General features: G+C 43.0%; 1 protein-coding gene across 11 annotated transcripts in view; it reads right to left on the bottom strand.

The window, feature by feature from the left end:
- Positions 1 to 25,448, bottom strand: part of LOC115058525 (nuclear factor 1 B-type) — a 62,625-nt gene that overhangs the window by 34,958 nt on the left and 2,219 nt on the right. For 9 of the 11 annotated variants that reach the window (XM_029525876.1, XM_029525883.1, XM_029525882.1 and 6 more), the window contains exon 2: positions 22,946 to 23,477. In XM_029525876.1, coding sequence (XP_029381736.1) covers positions 22,946 to 23,477 — 532 coding nt within the window. The remainder of the gene's footprint in view (positions 1 to 22,945; positions 23,478 to 25,448) is intronic. The other 2 variants (XM_029525884.1, XM_029525885.1) reach the window with 1 other exon arrangement.

Raw genomic sequence — 25,448 nt, 5'->3', positions numbered from 1 at the left:
GTGGTTGTAAGTCCCGGATGCACAATTTTAAGGCAAACATCCAGAGACTCGATACAGTCAACAGCCCGTCCACCACAATAAAGCACCATATAATCATGACAAAACATCTCGGTCTTACAGGAGATCAAAATGCAAATCTAATCTCTCAGGGCTAACAGAGTATTCCCTCTGCCACACCACAAGCGTATGATTTATAAATCATTCTTAAGTGCATGCTAAGCGAGATATTCACAACCAGAGGGAGGGAGAGAGAAAGAGAGAGACAGAGAGACATTCCTGGCAAAAAAAGAGAGCAAATCTGTTCTGTGCTACTAAGGCCTGCTGAGGCAGCCCCCTCGGCCACTGCAGCAATAACAACATGTGGTTTGGCTGCGCAGCACTAGTTTACAGTGGGAAGAGGAGAGGCGCGAAATTAATTTCAGATTCTGTTGTTTGAGAGTCATAAACAATCTCATAGCAAAGCACGACACCCAGCAATGGAGCTGCAGTGTTTGGTCTCACTTTTAGAGGGCATTACGTCGAGTTTTTTGGGACTACATTAGAGATATTGCCATATTTTTAATTTAAACTGCAGCCTGCGGTTGCATTGTACACACAGTATGTGGAGGGTTACGATTAGCATGCTGAGCTGTGGCAAGCGTCATCCTCCTTCGCTATTTATGGCGAGAATTACACATTTTCAAAACCGTCAAAATTATTTCTGGTTTGTTGGCAAAATGCTGGAATGATACAAAGAACAAAGCCACATCATCAGGCCTCACCTGGCAGGTTTGCCTTGCTTTATTGCTACCTTGAACATTGTGGTTTTGTGATTACATGCTTGCTATGATACAGTTAAGAAGGGAAGGCTTTTCGTTAAAGCAAGTTTAAGTCGGGCCGTCCTCAAAGCTCTGCTTCAGCCTTTCCCACGAGGCTCCCAAACCATAATCTCTTGAAATATTTGCACAGATGACGGCAGCACTCGGCTGTTTTGACATGGAGGAGCATGAGCGAGATCTAGCAGTCACATTTTCCATCACTTTTCAGTTCAGGAACAGGAATTCCCCTTTTCCCGCTTTTCCCTGTAACCCACTCACACGCCTCCCACCAACCCATCTAACCCTCCCAGCACTCCTTCCTCCACTTCCTCAGCCTGCTAGGATTTGTCCACTCAGGGCCACACCACAGGGGCCTTTACACCCGCCTCACAGTTAGCTCCCACAGCCCTCACTTTCCACTCTCTGAAGCATGTTGTGTTCACTTTATCTGAGATGCCAAAAGTTTGTTCGCTGTGATCAAGGGTGGGTGGGAGGGCAAATAGGGTTAGAATAAATGCTGCAAGGGGAGGGAGGGGGGGTTATTGAATAGAGTGGTGATTCCTGTTCTTCCTGGTTTTAGCTCAGGAAGGCATGCATGGCAGCCAGGGCTGCACTGCGCATGTTTTATAATTTTGCCAGGGTCACCTCTGTGCTGCAAGCAACAAATGAAGTGGATAATGTTTTCATTTGAATTGGACTTGATTTTCTCGTTCATCACGACTGCTCACCCACACACCCTCCGATGCTGGTTCAAGCAACACAAAACATACAGTACACATGCTCACACACGCACAGATTTTTCATTTTACCTCCTTTCAACTCTTAGTGGTGCTCCCTTAGGCGATCTAATGTGAACAGAAATATTACACAGTTGTCTAATGCAGTGACGTTCAGCTACAAGAGCTTTTCCATTGTCTAAAGTCCTCAGTGATTGTGAATGTGATCTTTCTCTGTGCTCACGTCTTCCCTCCTGAAATGATTCATGCTGGTGACTTTCTTCACAACCTGACAGGACACTAACAGTGCTGTAAATATTCCATGCAATGAACCTGTCATTTTCAATTAGCTACGAGCAAACTATTTTGCTACTCTGCTAAATGAAGTGAAACTATTGCCTAACTATATATTGTCTGACCTGATTATATTTGAGGGTTTCAGTAACTTTACTTTACTATAGTTGCGCTGAACTTGCTGTGAAATCTGTCCAATGGCCATAAAAACATAATCTCCTCATACTAGCCACAGTTTTGCATCATGGGAACTGGAAAGAATATCAAAGGGCTCTTGCTGGAGCAAACCCTATAATCCCCCTTCTGGCAAATATCTATGTATATACATCTCTTCATATTTAAGTCATTTTGCCTCCGGACTGCATGAGCATGTAGAAAACTGTATCTCTTCGCTGACACTGTCACAACAAGCTTGTTGCAGTCACAGCCCTCACATGGTTGGCAGCCCTGCAGAAACACTTCCCATTTGCGGTGCGGGGCTTAGTCCAAGCCACTTGAACTTGGCAGAGCTTACCTGGAACAGCCTACCCGTAGGACTGCCACAGACTCTCCCCCTCAGCCAAGGCAGAAGGCCTCACTGTAAACTACAACAGCTTAAGTCAGCCACACCTCTAGAAAACTGGCTGCAACTGACTTCCAAGCATTTATCAAAGAAGGAGGAGGTGAGAAATTTTCGTCAACCTTTTCCTGTTGAGCTGGCTGGACGGCTTGTTTTCAACAAGTATTTTTTAATTAGGAAACACTCTGGCAGGCCCTCGAAATGTTATTAGTATAGTAATGTCTTATGGTTGTGACTGGAACAAAGTTGATTAACTGTACAGAACAGGACATACAGTACAGAAGCTACAGTACCTTTAACAAAGGACAGAATTGTTCAAACAAGGTGACTTTTTTATCATCTGAAAGAGAATTACACAGATCATATGACACCATATGGAATTCTTTTTACACATAATGTATTTCCTTTGCAGGCACTGTGAAAGGCGAAGCCTACAGGGAGTCCTCTTTAGGAGGAGAGGAGGGGAAAAAAAGCTGTATGTACGGTAGGGGGAGTGGGGGTTGAGGGGTTTAGAGGGGCGGTGCAGGCACGCTCAGCGAAAATATGCCTCATGCACTCGTTGAACTTGGGGCCTGCGCGGGCTTCTCTCAAGGTTACAGGGGAGGCCTGTGCGGAGAGGAACAGGAGAAAGAAACCATGCAACAGCAGTTCACACACAACAAGGTTTCCAGTGCTTTCACTTTGAAAAGTGCTTCAATGTCAGTTTCCCGTAAATGTTCAAATGTGTAATAATCAAAAGCTTGTGACATGACATTTTATAGGTCTAGTTAATAGCGTCTAAACCACAGCGACTGTCACTGAGTGTTACTGCAAGTGTCTGTTGCTGAGATAACAGAAGTAGCAAGCAATCGCCTTTGACACCAGGCTTCCTCCCCGCCCCCCCAGAGCCTGCCGGGACCCAGGCCATGTATCCGCTGCCGCACCCCTGAGCCCTCGGCCACACAAAGGTAGGAAGCGGCCGCCAGGGCAGGGTGCATTGTGATGAGGCCACTAAATCACCTCTCGTTTCATCCACCGCTATTTACGCACGTTTCGTCAGAGGAAACCATAAAGACAACAAGGCCCAGAGAAGAGGTTACTGGAAAGAAGAGCATGGACTATTAGCTAATTAAATGATATGGATATTAATTATTTTCGATATGATCTACACACTGAAAAAAATGACACAGTGCCACCCAGTATAATCTTATGTAGCAGCACCGAAAGAAATCTGAATTTGAAAAATTTGAATCTGTGCCAAAGAGGCTGATTCACCTTTGGAACCTTTGAGTTAGTAATGCATACCATTACATATACAGAAGCATGCCTTGTAGTCTTCTAAATCTGCATGACACAGCTGAAACTAAATATTAATTCATACTAAAAGCTCTTTTAACACAAACAGTGCATGGTAGAGCAACCCAAAATAAAACACTGTCCCACAGAGCAGTGATTCATGCATGAATTGTATAGGATTATACAGGTATGATTACAATCACTACTATAATCTCCCGCTTTATGATGTGATGATTTCAGAACCGCGAGCCACTCCAATGCATGCTATTTGTACTGATGCAAGATATAGGTGTGATGGTATATAGCATTTAGGACTGTAAAATCAACATGTCAGAGCAGGGGTCAAAGGGCAATAGGTAGTAAACGCTCAGCTGAATGAATTGGTCACTTTGCCTTTCCTCAAGAATTAGCAGGCCATTAGCACCTCATAAAAAGGGCCACTTCTCTCTCTTTTTTTCCACAAGAGATTGGCCCTGCTTCCATACAAACAGCCAAGGAAAGTGATTCAATGCTATCAAATAGAGTATGAAAAACGAGCTTCCAGCCTATGTATAGGAAAAAAGCCACAGTGGAATTATGTCTACATAGCCTACATCAATGGACAGATATTTCTTTGATATAAGCTTATTAAAGACATTTCTTCACAGTCAATGCCAGCTACACCCCCTGAAAAAAAAAAAAAAAAAAAAAATTAGCATAAGATGAAGGGGGTCATTCTCATGTCGTGATTAAAGTAGGCCCTAGCTTTGCCCAAGCGGCCAAACAGCAGACTGCAAGTTTGACTATGAACGCTGAAGGCCTTATCGAAGCTGCTTCATAAACAAGAGGAGAAGAGGAAAGATAGCCATATCTAACATAATAAAGGAAGCTTCAAAGCAGCCATAGAAGAGAATCAGTCGAAGTATTAGAAGCCACTTGGGGTTGTCAACGTGATGGCTTAGATGTCACTGGAGAACATCTTCATGGACATAAAGCGGGCAAACAAATTAAGCGGGATGAGCTCGCACTTGGTGGATTAGTTTTAGATTTATAGAGGCTACTTGGAACAAGAGCAGAGCAGAGAGAAAAAAAAGTCTGTCAAAGCTGAGGAGACGTCTGCACTGTTAGTGACTAAAGCACCTTGGCATATTTGTTAATACGTTACTGAATGTTAAGCACATGGCCATATGTTTGATTTATTACGCTAACCTGTTGGTAGAGTTGTTCCAGCAAAGTGCATCTGAGGTAGATGACAAACCGGCTCAACTTGAAGGAGCACGTCTCACTAAAGCTGACTGCAAACTAATTTCCCTCAATTAACCTAAGCAACTGTCGCATTGTTCAGTGTGTGTTCTCACTGCAAGTTATGCATGTGGATCACCAGTCGTGTGATAAGCGTGTGGTCTCATCAGGCGTTGATAAAAAAAAGGGTGTGGTGCAGGTGCTTTGTGAGCACTGTGGAGGAACTCATAGCGCTTAGCCCTGGCACTTATTTACGTCACGACAGGAACGGAACAATTAAGGATTGTTTTAAGTAAGTGGCTGAGGGCGAAATCATCTCCTCCGGCAGAAGATAGGAACAACCCTCAAATGTTTTCAGTGCTGAAATGACTTCAACAGATGACTTTCAGTCTTGGCAACGCAGCACCAGGTCCTGAGCAACCTAAGACACTCAGCCGCCCAAATGTGAGACGATGGGAAATGCACATGCAAGGGTATTTTTAGGCCAGTGAAATTTTCCTGTGACACATTTACTGCAAAGACCTCAAGAGTGATAACACGCACCAACCACAGCGTGCTGAGGAGAGTGACAGCGATACTTGGAGCCACAAGAGAGACAGGCCAATTAATGCCAAGAAGTCCTCCGAGTGCAGCCCTCAGTATAATCCCACAACCTACTTTATGGGGAACCCTCCCCACTTTTGCTGATGTGTAGATCATTAATCACATTTCATATCAAATGCCTATCCCTTGCCACAAATATTCATTCCCAAAACTCAGAGCTTTGAATGTCACATGCTCCTTTTCACCAGCGGAAGCTACTCAAATGTTCCATGACCAGAGACCAAGTGCAAGGAGTTGGTTAAAATACAACAAATGTTTCTTTAAAAAAAAAAAACAACAAATCATGAGAGTAATGGCTTTTAGCCGTACCTCCATATTTGTATTTCTGTGCTACCATGTGAAAAGGCTGAAAATACACTTATGAAAGGAGCTTGCCAACATCATTAAAGGAAGGGGGAAAAAGTATGATTTAACCAATTCTACTTAAAAGCCCGGCTCTCAGAATTGTCGCTCAGCTTACAGAACTGGCACTTGAGACATGAAAGGGCAACTGTGACGTTTGGTTTACATTATATCTTAGTGGTTTCCACATTGTGGCCAGGGGATAAGCATCAGGAGAAGTTTATCTCTGTCACAGGGCTCTATGGAATATGTAAACACAATGTGTAATCAGTACTGCAGTGAAATGGAGTGCAAGGGGGTGTACTGGAAAGTGAAGTGCTTTAGGAATAAGCTGCCATCTCTTTGAGCTCAAGAAAAGATAAGACGTTGGAAGCAAAGCTGCAGAACCAACACTGTATGTTGTGTTTTCACAGCAAACACAGCTTGTGATTTCTTTTTTTTGTTGTTGTTGTTGTTGTTGTTAATACAGAATAAAACTCTGCGTATGGTTTTCTTCTTAGACTTACACAAGTAATACTGTTTATTAACTTTCACACTGCCGAGGACCCTCACGCTCTTGGCTTAACTCTGTCAGAGTGTCTTTGTCTCCGTCACCCACCCTGTGAGGCAGCGCTGTATGTTTTTGTAGAAGATGGGGACTCGTTTTAGGAGAAGAGCCTCTGTCCCGTCTAGAGCCCAAGTTTTAATATGGTGTCCAATCCAAGTGATTAAGCATTGCAGAGCACAAACAATGCTTTCCCTTAAATCTCTGTGAACCCTCTTTCACAGGAGCGAATGAAAGAGCACTCTGTCTGCAGCAGCAGATGACAGACGCGCGCTTGAAGATAAGTCTACTCCATGAGCCCTTATCCAACGAACACCCACCGTCCGACCAAATAAAGAAATAAATGAAAAGATTACAAAACGTCACATACAACAGAATGCCAGAATCCCACCTTCAATGGCCAAGTGAATGGTGTATTTTGTCAGTAAATGCTCCCTTTTACAGCAAAAGTGCCTTGAGATGATACCTAAAGCTCAGTGGCACCAGACAGGCCAAGATGAGTGAGAGCCACCATGGATAACTCAGCTGAAAAGAACACAGCTGAGAAGAGAAGACAAAAAGAGTCACACATAGATGCACAAACAAACTACAGTGCACTGAAAAGCCTGTTAACACACAAGAATGAACACAACTCCTGACAGTAAATCTCTGATAAAATCAACTGTAGCATGGTTTATTTCACATAAAAATTATTACAAAAAGTAAAGCTGACGAAATTTCCTGAAAATCACAGTGTCTCTCACATAAATTGCCAACAATCACAATGCGTGATGTGCGCTGCGTGCAACACAATACCCCGAACTAATGCATTAGACACACGTGTTAAAAAAAAAAAAAAAAAAAAGCTGTATACCAGGGGCAGCTAACTAACACCAAGACGATACTGTTCATATTGTGCCTTTTAAAAAAGTCAAGAGTGAGAGTAGTGTTGCAGCTTACAATGGCACGGCGGCTGGACAAATGTCTCATCATTAATATAAGATGAACATGAGACAGCGTTACCTAAATACATGTTTTCACCTCCTGAAATGCATACTCACATCTGCTAAGCTTCCATTTGTACGTGAACTGAATGGAAGAAAATTGTGAGCCGAGTTCAGTCAGGCTAAAGTTTCGCTGAAAAGCTTTCAGTGAGGACAATAATTTATATTAGATCTTTAGCCTTCAGACAATATACAACATTGTTGTATACGCTATGCCTCTAAATTATTGAAATATTGCACCATCCAAATGTCAGTATTGGCAGGGACCTATGAGCCCATATGAGGAATTTAATAACCACACACACATGCAGACACATTTACAGACTTGAAACAGAGAGAAGCAGACAAGCGTCATCACTCAGAGGTCATGAGAGGGAGGAGCTGGCGCTATGACAACAAGACATCAGCCGTCTGCAGCCTGCTGCCGTCAACAAGTCAGCATGAGCACTACCATCTGACTGGGCTTTCCTAGCACTGCCCCCATGCACTCAGCCAAAACTAGCTATTGCTGCTGCTGTTACTGGCTCCTGCTTTCAATTTCACTAGAATGGGCCAAGTAATGGCTTCAGCATTTTGTGGTCTGCCGACACATATGGTCCATGTAGCGTTCTGGTGCAGCCCCCACCCCAACAACCTACCCCGCCGCTTCCATCGATGGTTTTGAGACATGCAGGGAGATGTGGGCAGAGGGAGGCAGACACACAGCCCCAGGGGCTGGCCACAGTTATGGGGAGGCATGTATGGGCCTTGTTATGACTGCCATGAGACGGGGCCATGCGGCTCCAATACGTCCCCACAGCAATCAGATAATACTAAATAATACTTGCTCATTCAAAGAAAGGATCAGGACTTCTGGAAATAAATGTGTGTGTAAATTTGTGGAAGGCGCTGCACTGAAACTCTTGATATCTCCAAAGAGTCAGCAGTTGCACACTTCTGCAATGTAGTTGGTTGCAGGGTAAATACTCTTGAACATGTCTGTGAAGAACACTTTCAAAAGTGTGACCATATGAGGAAATGAACACAGACCTTCAACCAAACTGGGAGAAGGCTAATTAATAATGAAGCTTGCCTCCCATTAAATGAAACAGTCCCCCAAAAATAATGTTCACAGTAATAAAAATAAATAAATAAATAAAAAAATTCAACAGCTCACAGGAATGACCACATTAACCTTCTCTTTTATCACTTACGTCATCACTAAGGCCATTGCTGGTAGTTGCTGCTGTTGGCCGTATCTGGCTGCATGACCTAAATTAAAGGTTATTTGCTCAAGTCGTAGAAGGAGCTACTTTGGCTCGCCCTTGTTGGGTTTCCTTATCTGGTTTTGTCTGGACAAATCTTGGACACAAAGCACCCATTTTGTGCTCCTCTCTGGAGATCCTGTTACAGTGTTCCAGACGCGATGCAGTAAACCAGCAGTGCCTCTGGGAGCACAGTGTTTGGCGGGGTGGTGCCATTAGCTGCTTCCTCAACTGTAAGCATATGATACATGTGCACTCCTCTTACGTCTCCGAGGCTGCTTTTGTGCTGTTATGGGGTAAAATGATCAGGGAAAGGGGTCAAATTATGTCATACTGTGAGAATTCAGATATAGCAATCTCCCATCCTTGTTATTAAGCAAAGAAAATATACAAGTTGATCCCACAGTACTTCAGGATTCCCCAAAGCCCATGTCCTGATTGCTATAATAATTGCAAGATTGCTCAATCACCTTCAGCCTGTTACAACTTGAGATATGGCAGATCATTTTCATATCATATTTCTGCACAGTTTGAGATGGGATGACATTTTACAAAAATAATCCTGAGTCAAAACCTGACATGAGTGAGTGTTGGATTCAACACTACAATAGGCTCCTTGTGGATGTGAAGAAAAAATATTGCAAAGTTGTTTGTCTGTGACACTGCCGGAAATAACTAAGCCTTTTCACCCAGGAGAACACATGCCCGGCCAGTGTGTGCAGATGCCTTTGAGGTTGATCTAGTGGCCTTATTCCTTCACTTCTTCAGAAGGACAAAGTACAACTAGGAGAGTGAGTGAGAGAAGAAGAGAGAAAGTGAGAGGGTGAGAGAGAAAAGAGTAGTGTTCACTGACCTCATTCTTACAACAAGCCCGGGAAGAACCTTTCCTTGGAACCATTTCGCAACACCACCGTTGTTTATACAGGTGGTGGGTGAGTCAAGCGAGATATGCAGAGAGCATGCATTTTGCAACAGCTCATTCTGAATACTAAACACATACAGCATGTCAAATCACACAGGCACACACAAACATAAGCGCTGCTCCAAAGTGTGGCCTGAGTTTTATTTTAGTTGTGACATTTGCAGGCAATGCGTCATTTTGTAGCGCTTTGGCCCATTCATCGTCTGTGTTTGAATTTCAAAGTTCCTTTACGCAATCCAAGAGCTGTCAAGCACTACTATCCTCGGGTATCGTCCGGTGAGTGCTCGCCTCCTGGAACGGAGGCCTCTGGTTGGCTCGTATGTTTGGCTGCGGGATCATCTCCTGCAACAACATCCACTTGGCCAGAGTTCAGGCCTGTGGAAGGCTAGAATAGTCCAAAGGTGGCTGCCCAGACCATTGTTTATGCAATAGCACACCACTGCCAGTTTAAAGGGAAAAGACAGTGGATAAATACGAAGGGACACCTGCCTGAAACTTTATATTTCCTGCACAAATGCACAAAATCATTTTTATGATCACATTTAACGTTTAACTGACTGGAGACATTGCTGTCAATACTATTTACTGCTATAAATATTATAACATAGGTAACAGTGAATGTTTCTAAGTTTGTGTTGCTTTGTAAAAGAAAGAACCGGATTTTGTTGTGAGACAAAATGAAAATTTGGCATCTTGACTGAAGCCAGTAAATGTTAATGAAATCTTGGCCAAAATAAATAGATTTAGTGCTGAGTCCTGAATACAGGTTCATGCATAAGTTAATGTAACGCCCAACTTATTTTTCCACTAACCAGCGGGGTGAACCAAATCAATTAAATTTTAGAGAGATGTGGAAAAAAGGAGGTTCCACACAACAGCTGTTTGGTAAACATACCAAAGTAATTGTTCCAAATGCCTTACTTTACACAGATTAAATGCAATTAGAGGCTGTTTATCTAACCACAACAAGTCTCTGCCAAATGAAAAACTTCTGTCATTGTTTCTAGCATTTCTGCTCAGTGGGATTACAGCTGGGAGTAAGATTCCTCTTTTCCTTTTTCTTTTTTTTTTTTTTTTTAAACGTAGCTTCCTTATGTACAGGAAGGAACTTTTATACCCAAACAAAGCCTATGGCCTTTGCATCGGAATATCACAGAGGTGGAAAAAAACAGTTGGTTGGCAAAGGCAAGGGTCTTCTGAGGTGAATATGAGGAATTTAGGTCAGTGCAGCCGAGACGTTTAACCAGCTCAAGCCGCTGCAGCCTGGGTGGAAATAGGATGGGAGGCCGGGGAGAGGGAAACCAGTGCGTCACAGCTCTAGGCCTGACTCCAGGCTCCCCCCAATGCAAACAAGAGCCATGACTTCCCTAATGATCCCAGATCATGTACACCTCACACGTTCCACCAATAGGGAGCGCTTCCTCCTCACCTTTGACCTTTGAGTGGGTGCGCCTACCTTTGATTGTGTACGACCATGAAATGTGCTAACATGGTGCTCACGTGGCAAACTGGAAAAAAAAACAAACAAAACGTATCTATGAGGTTTAAATGTGCAATTGCGAAAGAACTAAACCGAGTATAGACAGACTGTTACTGCAGCACTCCTACAAACTGAGAGAAATCCTTTTTAAGAACCAACAAATCTTTTAATATGTTTAATATTTGAAAAATCTTCATGATCTGACACACTCTAGCTTTCATTCTCAGCTGGCCTGTCACACACAACCGTGCACCACACACACTCACATGCACACACACATTGTAAACAGTCTTTATTGAGACGTGAGTGCTTGTATAAACATAGACAAGCCCTATTGAGGGTCCAGGGCTGGGTCGAACAATAAGAGGGGGAAAGTTGCTGGACGTTCCTCACAGACGGTGTGTACAAAATCCAATTATCAGAGCCACGGCATTAACATTCCAGCAGTCTGGCAGGTGACGGCTCCGTCTTTTCATCCCCCCCGGCAGCACCTCGACATTAAACACACACACACAGAGCTCTCTTCAGCAGCCCCTGCCCCCCCCCACCCCCCTTCTCAAGATCCCCCAAGTATTGAGACATATATAGAGGGAAGAAGGCAAAGACTCGGGAGGCAATTTGGAGTGGGGAGGGGGGGGGTGTCCACAAGCGACACTGGTCTTTTCTTCAGGAGATCAGCGCGACTGGCCTCGCAGGCAGTATCAGTCAATGGGGCATTCTTCTCCTTTCTGTCTCTGGGTGAGAACATGTTGATCGCTGATAACATTGCTTTGATTGCCATAATAGGAAAACCACTTTTTGTTTTGAGCATTTGCCTCTAAACAGTGTGTGCTTTGTCAGCCCTCAGCGATGTTCACAGCATACAAGATGCCGATTAAAAAAAAAAGGTGTAACGGTGAAACAAAAACAATGTTGTTGTTCTTGGCTACAGGGCCAGTTGATAATGGATTAAAATAAATTCTGGGCCTATGGGCCCCTGAATGACAAGAGGCATTTCAACTGACCTTGAAACCAGAACACTGCACACTTCATCTTAACTCTGTGTCCACTTAAAATCTTACAAATAAAAAAAAAAAAACTTCTAAAGTACAGACCTGCTAGTCCTCTTATAACCTTTAATTCCTGTTATTTAGCCATGCACCTTCTTCCTCCGTGGCTATGAGGTGGAGGCCACTATGTATCATTAATTGTTGTTCCTGTTGATGCTTCTTTACATAAAGCACACAAAGTTCTCATCACTATGGGATGTGGTGTATGTGATATGCAACGCCTCTGCCTGGTGTCCATCCATTCAGCCTTGTCAGGTCCTATATATATACATACATCTGGCCCCCATTCTGTTCTTTCCATCATGTCATCCTGCCCACATACTGTAACAGGAGGCTGCGAGAGATAGCATACAGTGTGGTACAGTGCAGTACGGCTGGAAAAATGGTTGTTTCCAGCATGGGTTCGATTTTGTGTTAACTGATTATTCTCTTCAGAAATGTAAATGTGAGACTCTGTGAAATCTGTCCAACACAATGTCCCAGAAATACTGAGGAAAAGGGTGAAAATCCTCATCTGTGAGAGTTGAACAGATCAAATGTTTGGGTTGCTTTGACAAATTGTACAGCAAATGGAAATAGTTTTCTGACGGTTGACTGATTGATTCATCAAACTAATTTTATTAGCACTGTAGTGTAATACATGATCCCAGCAGATTCCTGGCGTCCTGTCACCAAACACTCAGAGCAGGGGTTAAGTTAAGCATTGAACATAACTGTGCCTCTTTGTAAACATACACAATTATTTGTACTTTTCTAATGGTGTAAATAGAATTGTCGTATGTGTGAGTATGTGTATGTGAGTATTCAACACCTTTGGGTGCCATTAATTTTTTTTATTACCTTTATTACATTTTGCTAATGAAGTGAGAACACCTCCTTATATTTTGCAGTTTATACTCCACATCTGAGTTTGCCTGCTTTCTTTTCACTGATAGCAGTAACTAAGAACTTCACTTTGTCCCTCGACAAACTTCCTTTTTATGCTGCTCTCTGTCCATTCTTTGTGTTGCACTGTCCTCCTCTGCAGTGTGAGATGTGAGTCAAGTGCCTTGTGGCTTTCTCCACCCTCACCAGAAGGCCTGCGTGCAGTTAATTATTGTTGGATGGTGGATGAAAAAACGAGTTCTTTCTATTTTTTTTTTTCACTAGCTCAGCAGCAGTTTTTCATTCATAATAGTTGGCACTGGTTTCTCGCTCCCTGCCAGAGATCACACCCCAACCATTTTCATTTTCCTCCATCCATTTGTTTCATTCATGTCATAGATTTGGCAGGGGCCTGCGCCGTTTTCCTGATGGCCGTCGACCCTTCAGCACCCTTCTTTTCAGTCTCAAACTCCTGTTTGTGGCTTTGTTTTACACCACACTGAAGAATATATGTAGAAAACAATTCAGATTGGTTTGCATTCGAATGGCATCATGAAAATTAGTATCTTTGTCATTATCAACTGTAATCGAAAACAGAACCTTAGCGGAGACATGTAAAGCACTGCTGACATACTCTTGGACAGAGGGTAGGACTTCACACATTGAAGTCTTTCCTGGGAAAGTGGATGGATGTTGTTTGTGTATCTAAGAAGCAGTGAGGGGATAAATCCTAAATTTAGAAGGACCATTAAATAAAGAGCATAGGTTAACATTCCCCTGCCACCCAATAGTATATTATCCTATAGGACTGAGGAGGAAGTGAATGCACTGTGTAAAGCACTCTCCCCCACACTTTAGGAGCATTCAGCTATCTGAGGCCCCAAGAAACAGCAGTTTATCATCATATAACTACTGGAAATAAGCACACTGACAGACAAGCTAGCTCACACATACACACATACATTCAAACACGCTGCTCCCACCCACCCATTCAACACCCACTTTGCTAAATCTACCAGCTGCAGCTGCATGTATGTATTTTCATGCATTCATGCAAGTTGAAAACACGTGAGTTCACATGTGCATGTGAGTCGAGATGCTCAAGTGTACCGTGTACAGGGCTGCAACCTAATCCTACTGAACTGTTAAGTGACAAATAAAACCCAGGCTCTTAATGTCAGGGACTAGGATTCCCAACTTGGAAACAAACAAGGTGACTACCAAGTCTCCAGCCCAAGCAGACCTTGTGGTGTTCACCAGATCCCATATGAATTGCGTTAGAGGTTTGGCGAGCAGGAGTGCACAGGAGAAGAGTCTCCTGGGGCAGTTGGCTGAGCGAACAGGACCAGAGGATGGCTGCACCATGGATTAGGGCCCCACAGTGGTCCATTGTTAATTGGGCGCCATGTGTGAAAGCTACAGAGAGATTAGTTTGTACAGCTGCTGCCATTTGTCATAACTGCCCTTAACAAGACACACATGGCAAACCAAGTTACAGCCAGAGGTTTTACAGAAAAAGGAGAGAAAAAATGTCTTGTGCGCGTCTAACAATTTGCAAAACAGACCTGCATAAGCAGATAAAGATGTTCCTGGGAAACACCAAGCAGACTCAGCTGGGATCCCATATGAGATGATGAGTTTGAGCATTACTCATTTAGCCATCTGTCGGTCAACCGGGGTCATTATCATAACTGCTTTAAAAGCTATGTTAAGCCAGCAGAAATCCCAGACCACAGGTTGCAAACAACCCTGTGAAAACAATGAGGGAAGATCAGCAATTACATCATGGGCCTAATGGACAAAATTCAAATTAAACAGGGTCTGTGTTTTATTACACAGTGGGAAATGACAGACAACGTGATGGCTTGTTATAGCCGGGTGGCCCCTTGTTGACCAAATTTCGTTGGTAATAAAGGCCTCACCATGATGGTGGAGCAGAATAATTTTTTGGTACGAATCTGTGGTGTAATTGTGAGTTGTACTTCTGTGCAGATGTTGGAGGCCTAATTACAATCTCTAAGTCCGGAACAAGCCTTTACAGCACTCTCACTTTCAATTTTTGCCCAACAACTGTTGATATTGAGGAACTGCGGTTTGTGGAAACTAAATGTAGTCCTTTGAGCTGAGGTCCAGGTGAGCAATAATCTGGTTTGTGTGCGTTTGTATGCAGTAATGAAGTTTGTGATTTTCTCAAAGCCCACATATACGGGGATATGAGTGCAAACACGTGTCCCCACATGTGCATTTTTGTGTTTACATATAAAACTTTGAAAGGGTTTTCTAAAAGTCGTTGCGGCTAAACTACCAGCTGCAGCCCTGTGCCAGTGGAGGGAGTGGGGAAAGCTGAGGAGAGTTCAGGCTATCTGGAGCCAGATCATGTAGGTTTTCAGGGCACACCATGGTAAGGCCCTGTTCTTCCACAGTAAAAATAATGGCTTTCATTAACTATCCCTGTTGCAGCGAGCTTTAATCACAGGACCCAGACAGCACTGTACTAGTGTGTTCCTACCACAGATAGTCGTATAGTGGTCAAACACAATCCTGTGATTCCTACAAAATACAATTTATCGAACACTGAAATTCACACCTGGTGAAGTTTAGTAGCTAACTTTCTCAGTTTAACTTTAAAGAAAGTTTGAAACTTTCTCTTTCACAAACTTTTGTTTTGGAGCGTCTGATTAAAGTTGCTTTTTGTGTATTATGTGTTTGTCTGACTTAGCTAAATCTTCAAAATACTTATGTGGAACTCTCGACATAAAAAGCTTTAAGCAAGAGAATGGATTACTCAATTTTTCCATTTATTCCCATTCAGTGTTTTAATGTAAAGAGGCAGAGTTGAGAAAAAAAAAATGTCACATGGAGTAGGTCGTTGTGTAGAAAATATGTAACATCTGTTGGTTTGGTTGTCCAAAAATAGGAGATTTTCATGCTGTTCCAAGCAACAAGGTGTCCATATTTTTCTCTCCTCTTGCCATTCCCTCTGCACAGCTTCCTTTAATCACATACAGCCCCACTGCTCAAAGATGCTGCCTTTCAAGGGAGACAGGATATTTATGTAAGAGCTACAAATGTAAATCACTTCTTTTCCTATTCTACTTGCCTTTTCTATTGTTCTATAACTTTTCATACAATATGAGTCTATAAAAACAAACAGCTATCTTGGGGGTTGTATTGTTTATCACACTGGATATATGGCATCTTCTTCTGGTCAAGGGTCGGTTTCTAAATTTGGGAGCTTTTTGAGAAGTGAAACTGACATATGTGAGGGAGGAGTGGAAGCTCTTTGGCCTGCTTTGACAACTCAATGGGGCGCTGATGAATCCGTCCCAAGCAGGCCATTCCCAAGCCCCAGACACCATATCCCCACTTTGACCCATGCACTGACATTAGAAAGAAATCCTCTGGGGATTCACGCTCCCACCCCCACTCCACCACAAACAGCAACGTGCCCACCCAAAAGTACATTTTGCACAGCACTGCAATGGCAGGCCATTCTTTTTCTGTCCCGCTCAGGTCTTGTCGAGCCGTCACACTGATGGGACGTACTGTACCGCCAGACAAAAGAAGAGACAACCATCACTCTGGGCCACTGATCGGCCCTGTCTGGACTGAAAAGACTTTGATGGGGCAAAGCAGGGTGGGGGGTGCTACACAGAGAAGTTAGTGTCTCCTGGGCAACCGCTCTGATTGTCTATCCCTGCCCAGAGTTCCCCATCACACCCCACCTACTACCCCTTCTCATTTTTTTCTTCCCTTCATTGGTTCTTAACAAGCCTCCTTCCTGAGTAAAGGGGACTGGCTTTTACATAAAAGTCTCAGTCTTGTACTTGAGGCAGCTTTTCTTTTGGCTGACTTAAAAAAAAAAATGCAAGGTCAAAAAAGACCCTCACACAAATTCTCTGTTTAAAACCTCAGATTCTCCTGTTTAAACTTTCTCATCCTTCTTTCCACCCTGGCATACAGCTGCGAGTTTGTCTGGCAGTCACGCTCATACCGTGGCTAAGAAGAGAAGGCATCCACTGGATGGAGAAACTGGGGGAGCCTGCTTTGTATGGCAGGACAGTACGGTACAGCGCAGTGCTGGGATAGGGGGTGAATGTACCCCATTTGTCTTCATTTGGGAGGACCGGCAGACAGAGTGGGGGTGGGGAATCTATCCGGGGAGGTGGGAGGTGCCGGTCCTCCAGTCAAGTGGCCTCGGGGGGATTTGAAATGCATTTTGGGTCCTCCCTGAAAGCCTGGGAAAGTGTGGTGAAGCCGAGATCTTAACCATAGACTAATGACACAAACTGCAGTCCTGAACTGAGTGTAGACACAAGCGTAAAACTGAGTCTCCTGCTGAAATACACAAGAAAAGCCTTTTCAATACAATGTCTGTGCCTTAGAATGCCAGAGAAAGGCCTTGTCTCGTTTCTGAACAGATGCAATAGTGCAAACTGTGACACAAGCAAATTTAACACAGTGTAGCAGCAAAAGAGAGAGTTGTAAATTTTGTTGAGAAAGAAGGCATCCACCTTTCTTTGTGGCCTCTGCTCCGAGTTGCCTTGTTTCCATGGAGATTTATGTACACATGGCACACAAAAGAGGGCTAAGGAGGTAACACGGCCTGTTTAAGCCTTGAGGTATTTGCTTGAGCAAAACCCCGCTGCTAATAACACAAGCTCCATACTGAGCCAGGCAACCTGGCTGCACTGCACCCAGGTTAGTGTTTGAGAAAGCGCAGGAGGGGAAAGAAGGCAGAGGAGAAGTCAGATGGAGACCACAAACAACCAGAGATCCTGGAGAGCCAGTGAAGACATTATGACTGAAACAAAGTAAGAAAGAAGGAGAGAATGAAAGAAAAAAAAGAAGCAAAGCAAGAGGCACGGAAGAAGGAAAGAAGGCAAGAAGTAAGCAAGAACGAAGGAGCAATGTGAAACATAAATAGCTCCCGGGTTAAGAGAAAAAGGATCGGGAAGACATTTAGTGGGAAGCGGAAATCAATAAGGCAAGCGGTGAAGCTGAGAGGGAGTTCTAAGTGGATTAGATTGAGAGAATGTGTTCGATAGGTTATGGCTCTGAGAGAGAGGTAGCCAGACACCGCAGGCTGTATTGCATACTAATAAGGGAGTGAGAATGGAAGCTAAGCACAGGGTTGTGCAGTTCACTCTTAAGAGTTTTTATCTATATGGCTGAAGTCATTGGTTAAGGTCTTTCCCAGATTTGTATATTTTACAGTGTTGCTGAATTTGCCTTGAATGTACACTGTTAAAATTCGTGTCAAAAAAATCCACTCAACTCCCCCCCCCTCAAAAAAAAAAACAAACAACAACAAAAAAAATATTCCTGAGACCTTCTCCAATATCCTCTCACTAGAAACTTGACTTCACCAGAAAAAGAAAAGCCAAACAGTGTCCTTACTGCTGTCTGCGTACAACCAGTTTTGCTTCACACTTCTGGCACAAACCCAGCCACCCTTTCTCTGTCCAAGCGCCTGGGCCTGGGACAGCTGTCATGGTCGGAGTCTCGGGAAAGCCAGGGAGTGAGAAAAGAAAAGGGACCGGGAGAGAGAAGGAGTGAGAGAGTCATTTGGCCAGGCTGTGTGCCGCAGGGGTGATTCCTGATGGCAGAGGAGGATAAGGGGATGCAGGGAGGGAGGGATAAATGTTGTGCTTAGTCACAGACCTCCACTGTGACCCAGAGGGTCAGGGCTCCGCACTGGCCGCCTGACCAAAGCCTCTGAAGCAGCTGGGCGGAAAACAAGATGCAAACAGCCACCCCACGCAGCGTGGTAAGCAGGCGATGGCCAGTCATGAAGATAGGGACCAGTCTGAGCAATCAGAGAGGGGGGTGAAGAGGTGTTGGAAGGGGGGAGTCACCAGTGCCTACTCCCCCTCACTTAGGCCAGTGAACCAAGGGACCACCAGCCAAACCAGGAGTGGCGGGGGAGTGGAGAAAAACTGTTGCCAAGAGACCTCTGGTGATACTGCGACCGCTGTGGTTTGACCCTGATTGTGGAGGTCAACAAGGGGGGCTTATGAGCAGTCCCCCTCACCCCACCTCCTTGTGCTCTGACCGGACCCCCCTCAGGCAAAAAGTCTTTCTCCTCCACGTGCCCTGGGCTTGCAACGGCACGTTTTCACTGATGTGATTTGCTCAATTAAACATCAGAGGACACACTGCCACATCTCTTTGCAAAGGTCACGACCCCGTGGGTCAGAGGTTAAGTCTGGCGCTCGTAAAACATGGTCTCCATTAACATGGCAGCGAGTACACAGAGGTAATCCGTCCATTTCCACAAACAATCATGACAGTGTGAAATAAAGTTAGCTTATTGGGTGGGGGTGGTGGTGTCAAGGTAATGACGTTTTATGGCTGTGTTAACTTTCAGCAGCAGAGTAATGGGAGAGCTGCTTGACCTTGACTTCTTTAGTCTCACATTGATCTCAGCAGTCCCTTTCTGTGACTGGTTATGAAGTAGCTCCCTTCCCTTTCAAAGTTACTGGGAATCTTTTTTTTTTTTTCCTAGCCCCACTTTATTCCACTTAAGCTTCCTCTTGTTAAAGTCATTTACAATTTTTTTGTTAAAAAAAATACAGTTGATAATTTACAGTTTCCAATAGTCTTCCAACTTCATAGCCTGGATTCTTTTGTATCTTAGTCAAAATGTTCTGTTTTTTTTTGGTTTGTTTTTTTTTTTTTTTTACTTATCTTAGTTTCATAATTTATCAAGTACATGTGTGTGAAATGAGTATAAGGTATTTAAATATGCAGGGTGGAGAACTTACAGTGAAAACAATGGTTACTACATTCCTGCATTTGTTGAGGAAGTAGTGATGAGCAGCCTAAACCAAATACAAACGAGGCCTTCAGTGTTGGAACGTGTTCTGACACGACAACTGTCTACACGCTTTGTTACAACAATTCCATCAATCTGTCAGGCTGGATATACAAAATATGAACCCATCCGGGGAGAAGCGACGAGTCAACGAAGAAAAAGGCAAAAAAAAAAAAAAAAAGAATTACACTTATCATTTAAAAATAAAACAGTGTGGTGGAGTGCAACAACAGTGTATGTGTGTGTGTGAGAAGCCAGGGCCGTGTATTGAACGCAGCCTGCCAGGTGGCACAATGGATGCCACAACCCCCACTGCCAGCCCCCAGCCTACTTCCCAGCGGGCATTCATCTGGGCATGCACATGGGTGCTACAGCTCTGCCTGGCTAAATGCGTCTGTGCCCCAGAACAAGGGGGCTGAGTGCCCTCTCTAAATTCACCCCACACACTCGCTGCCAACCCGCTGACCTTTCTCAGGCAGCGACCCCGCCAGAACCAAAAACAAATGCGTTCGGAACAGAACTTTGTGATTTTTTGCCACAAAAAATACCAAGAAAAAAAAATACTGTTGACTAAATTAATGGCAACAAAAATTTGATGTTATCCAACTATACAATGCAGCAGAAGTGAGCTGCTGCCAGACAGTCGCGAGAACAATATTAAAAGCAAAGTCTGGACCAATTTTTATCTAGCATTTTGCACAAATGCCAGATTTTGGTTCAGACAGAGCTGTTTGCTAGTTTCTTTGTTTTTGATTGTATGTTTGTTTGTTTCGTGCAGTTGCAGCAGAACAAAAGCAGCGGCTTCCATTCTGCCACTATCAAAAAACTTTCCAATGTGCCCACTGCATTGCGGATGCCAACCAACGAATCAAAGGCATGCTGCAAGCAGACAAAGAGGGTTTGATGCCAACCTCCGAACCTCTAACAACCATTACTGGTGATTTGCCTGCCTCCCTGGCACGGTGCAAAACAAAATGGCGCCATGCCGCACGCTACCACAATATGGCTGCATTGTCTGGAGATGGGCATTGCTTGGTAACTTGGAGAAAAGAAAAAGACGCTGTAGCTTGCGAAAACAAAAAAAAAAACAAAAAAAAAAAGCCTCACTGTTTCTGTGATCCTGGTAAAAGAATGCTATTTAATATTTGCCAACGTTTCGATACAAAAAATTGTCAGTAAATGTCTATTAATCGCCGTGATCTGCAAAGCAACGTTGAATCGGACTGAATTTACCCTCAAAGAGAAAATACAACTTTACGTTTCAGCATCTATTTCTATTCCCAACATTAAAATGAAGCTATCAGCCAATAATTTCCTCTACTTACTGAGCAGAGACATTTTCCGATAATAAAAGCCGGTGAAATGTCTGTTCATGACACACAATACAAGCGACAACTTACCATTTAAATGGTGTATAATATGAAAAAAACAGCACTTAAGAGCCATTCTGAAGTTGGTGCTGAGCAGTTAAAAATGCAGCAGATGCAAACTAGAGAAGCAGTGGCATCCTACAAAAGACACAAAAGAGGGTCTGATGCCAACCTCGGTGCCAGTGGCAACCATTATTGTCTCTGTGCTGTGCCTTCTGCTTTCCCTGGCACTTATCAAACACAAAATGGCGCTCAAGGTTTGATGATAATGAGGTAGCTATACCACCATTTCTCCCTCAATAGCAAAGCGTTGGTGGTTTTTCGGCAATAGATTTACTGGAGGGGAATTTCAACAGGGAATACTATAGGAGGGATTCCTATGGTGACAGAAGATAAAAGGAGAAAGTTCAAAACTGAGAGACAAAAAGAGAGAATTATATGCTGCAGTAAAACAGCTATTAAAAAAATATATCAGAAAGAGTTGCTGATGGTGTTTGAGGTGCATTCAATTATGGGAAAAAAAATCATAGGTGTGATGTGTTATATAAAAATGAAACACTTGGCATTCATTAGGAAATGTAAATGATTTATCAAACAATATTTTCTCAGTCATCTGTGTTTAATTCCTGTTCTTCTTCTCATTTAACTCAGTGGAATATCAGATTCAAACGTGTAGTAAAAAAGTAAAGTAAAAAAAAAAAGGGGGGGGGGGTTTGCTGTAATACATTTTTTTGTCTTAAACATCTTAAATGTTTCATTAAATACAGTGTGCCAAAATAATACCAGAATTTAATTCTGATAATAATAATGAAGAGTTTTGACACAAATACATTTTAAAAAATGCACGTCAAAAACCTATTTCGGTACCTGGCAACAATTATTTCAACCTCTTACTTCTGTGCTGGAAAAAAAAGAATGATTTAGTTTTGAAGGAATAGAGACCAGCTTTTCACTAACAAAAAAAAGACACAGGTTTCCATTTCAGGACAAACACGGTCACATGTAAATGGCAAATCTTAAGTGCACTTTGAGAAAAACAACTGAAATATATCGTAAATATTCACAAGGCCCAAAATTTATTCACCCTTTCAATGCTGTGTCGAATTGAATTGTGGTTTACTGTATGGGAAGAGGTTTTTTAAAAGTCTCACACAAAATTGCTCTGGGGGGATTTTTGATTTACAACAGAAGAGTTTTAAAATTACATAATGTTATATAATAGAACGAAACTACAGGGGTGAAGGCCATAATTAATTTTTTTTTTTTACATAGTAAGAAAAAACTCTGTATATTAAAAAATTATTTTGCTAACATAAACCAAAAATTAAATAACGGTGGTATGATAAGAATCCATATCAGCTCTGCATTATGAAAAGGCTACAACTAGTTGGTTGATTTTAATTTAATTAGTCTATAGTGAAACTTTCCACTCGATCTCCAGGTGTGTCGTGTGTGTGCAGTTGAAAGCCTGTCTGGCTGTGTGTGTAACGACATAATACACACAGGCCATTATGGTAACTGAATAATTAGTGAACATGAGCAGGAGCTGCTACTGGAGAACAGCAGAGCAACGACACACTTAAAACATGTTCTACTTTTTGTATTGAATCCAGATTGTCTCTTTGTTCGGTAATGAGACGCATTTGGACCACATAAAAGCGTGTGCCGCATATTCAGCCCCGAACGTAAAGTTTCTTATATTTATTTATTTGTCTTGAAACTCTAGTGGTGATTTCAGCCGCTCTCTTCGAGGCTGCCAAAAAGTAACACATGTGACTCTTGACCCTGCCAAGCCATGATTCACACATGCGCGTTAGATCACACATAAAGGGAAACAAACACACACAGTCTGAGCTTGAACCTACCTTGGTCCTGGACATAGTATGCTAGAAACAAGTCCAGCTCCTTGACCGACACTGTTATGTGGTGTGGCTGGACACAAAGTGCTGGGTTGGTGCAATGTGGAGACTTGACAAGGCGCTCGCCATCTGTACTTTCCAGAGGGATGCCTTTGAAGAGGATGACCATCACCAGGTCCAGACGCCAAACTTTGTCGGCCTGCCTCAAACAGTCAATCCGGCGAATCTTGCCCTTCTGGTCCGGGTTGGACAGCACACAGCACGGGTGCTTCTTTCCCGTCACGCTGAGGACAAAGTCCTCCCGGTACTCCTGCCGAATGTCCTTACGCAGCTTGGCCAGCAGCCTGGATGCCCATTTCTGCTTAACTTCGGGCTTCTCGCTCAGAAGCTCGTCCTTCACCGCACGCTCCTCGTCCTTGGACATCCGCTTCTCGTGCTTCTTAAAGTACTTGCGTTTTCTGGCCTGGAGGTTGAACCATGTGTAGGCGATGGCACGGACGTGAGGAAGAAGCGCCTCGATGAAGGGATGAAATTCATCCTAGAGCATCCAAGGGACACAGTGAGGAGAGAGGGAAAGAGAGAAGAGAAAAAATTTAATCACACATGAAGGAGAAATGTGGGTTCAGTCAGCTACTAATCTGCTGCAGAAGGGAAGTCAGACCACAAACAAACAATTCCTCATAATCACAGTCACATCGCATCATATTGGTAGTTTCAACAGCTATAAATCAAAAGGTTTCACTTCACATAGCCACACTGGTTTTACCATCCTGGATGTATCTGGACGTAGTGCAGGTATGACAAGGAAATTCCACTGTTTATATCAACTGCCAGCACTACAATAGCACCAAGCCCCCTGACTGGACACACTCGTGTCTCCGCTCTCATTTCCTGAGCATGCTCTGAGCGGGACTCCCGTTCCTGCTGCTGCCACAGAGAGCATGCGCCTCTTACAGTTGCATTTCTCTTATCAAACTATTCACACTCCCTCCAACATGAATTTATCCCGTGTTTACAAAGGATGGAGGTAAAACCGCAGTCGCCCGATGGGGCTTGGTCAAGTCATAAATAGTGAGGAAGATTTCTGTTCTCAGACACGTGCAAAGAGCATCAGGTTCAGACTGAATGTACAGAATAAGGTTACACCGTTTGGCACTTGCTCTGCTTCATTCCTACACCCTGAGGTTACACAGTAAAATTTGAATTCTTTTAAATAAATACTTTTAAAATGTTTCCCCTCACTAAAAAATATGCCTTCCTGAAACGTCTTTTTCTCATTTATCATCAGATATTCAATTTCAATATTAGAGTAAAAATTTCCAACACTTTTCCTTTGGGCTATTGGCTGTATTGAGTTTTCTTTGTAATTTGTATTCAGGTGCATTAAACTTTAAACCACGTTTTACTTTTAATTCTAAACTGTAGAATTTCTCTCGATGGTTATCATTTCAGAAACTAAAGCTGAACATTTCAAACAAATGATCACAATCACTCAATGCTTCTTTTATGTAGGTGCAGAAGTGCAGGGCATGGTGCAAAAGATTTAGGAATCATCAGAAATTACAGCAGCTGTGAGAAAGTGGTGGAAACATTAACTTATCTGTTTCAGATCATTAAAATGTCAAATATAATAAGGCGAAGCAGCGCTTTTTGAGTTAGACTTTTCAAGAGTTTAACCACATATTGTTCTTTTTTTCTTTTTTTTTTTATAAGCAGTCAGGCAGGCAGGCTATAGGAAACCACAGAAATCTACTCCCTATCTGTGACTGCCGCCGCTGCTTCTCCTCTGAGGAGTCACATTTCTGTTCTGCACTTTAGGGCTAATAAAATCCTGCTCTACTTTACTGATGTCATATTGTAATCTTTAACAAACAGCGTGAATTAAGATTTTATTCGCTTCATCTTGTAGTTTTGAAATGTATTGTATTTACCGTAGATAAAACGGTCCACAGTCTTTTTAAAAAATAAATCCAGAACACCTTTGTTGTCACCTCCTCACCATAAAGATGCGAATTAAACTGAAAAAAAGTTAGCAGTAAATGTAATCTGCAGCAACTGTATCAGAAATCCTTTTCACTTCTGGTTTCCTGTTAAAAAACACTTTCAATATTGCGTTAATTTTTTGTGACCAGTCTAAAGCCAAATGCTTTAAAGATAAATGACTTGGCCACAGCCTACGCAGTGCACTTCAGCTGGGGCCATAAAAGCACAATCCTCTTAAGTACAAACTAAACCACATCTCAGTCAATCACTTACTTATGCCAAGTAAAATATAAACAGTAAAACTGAGTCAGCCAAAACAGTCAGCTACTCTGTCCAAGCCTGAATCAACCTTATCATGCGTTTGATCTTCCAACAGTGAAAGTGGCTTTATCTTCCTCCACCTTCATTTCCCTAAAATATAGGGGTTTTACTCTGAAGAAAAATATACAAATGAACAAAAAAATAAACACAATACAAACACAGCTCAAGAGAGGCTGGAAGGTGTGTGTGAGGTTATTAGAGGACA

Source organism: Echeneis naucrates, chromosome 18, assembly GCF_900963305.1.
Source record: "Echeneis naucrates chromosome 18, fEcheNa1.1, whole genome shotgun sequence".
NCBI lineage: Eukaryota > Metazoa > Chordata > Actinopteri > Carangiformes > Echeneidae > Echeneis > Echeneis naucrates.
Note: the sequence above shows the minus strand (reverse complement) of the source record. Positions and strands in the feature narration are given on the sequence as shown.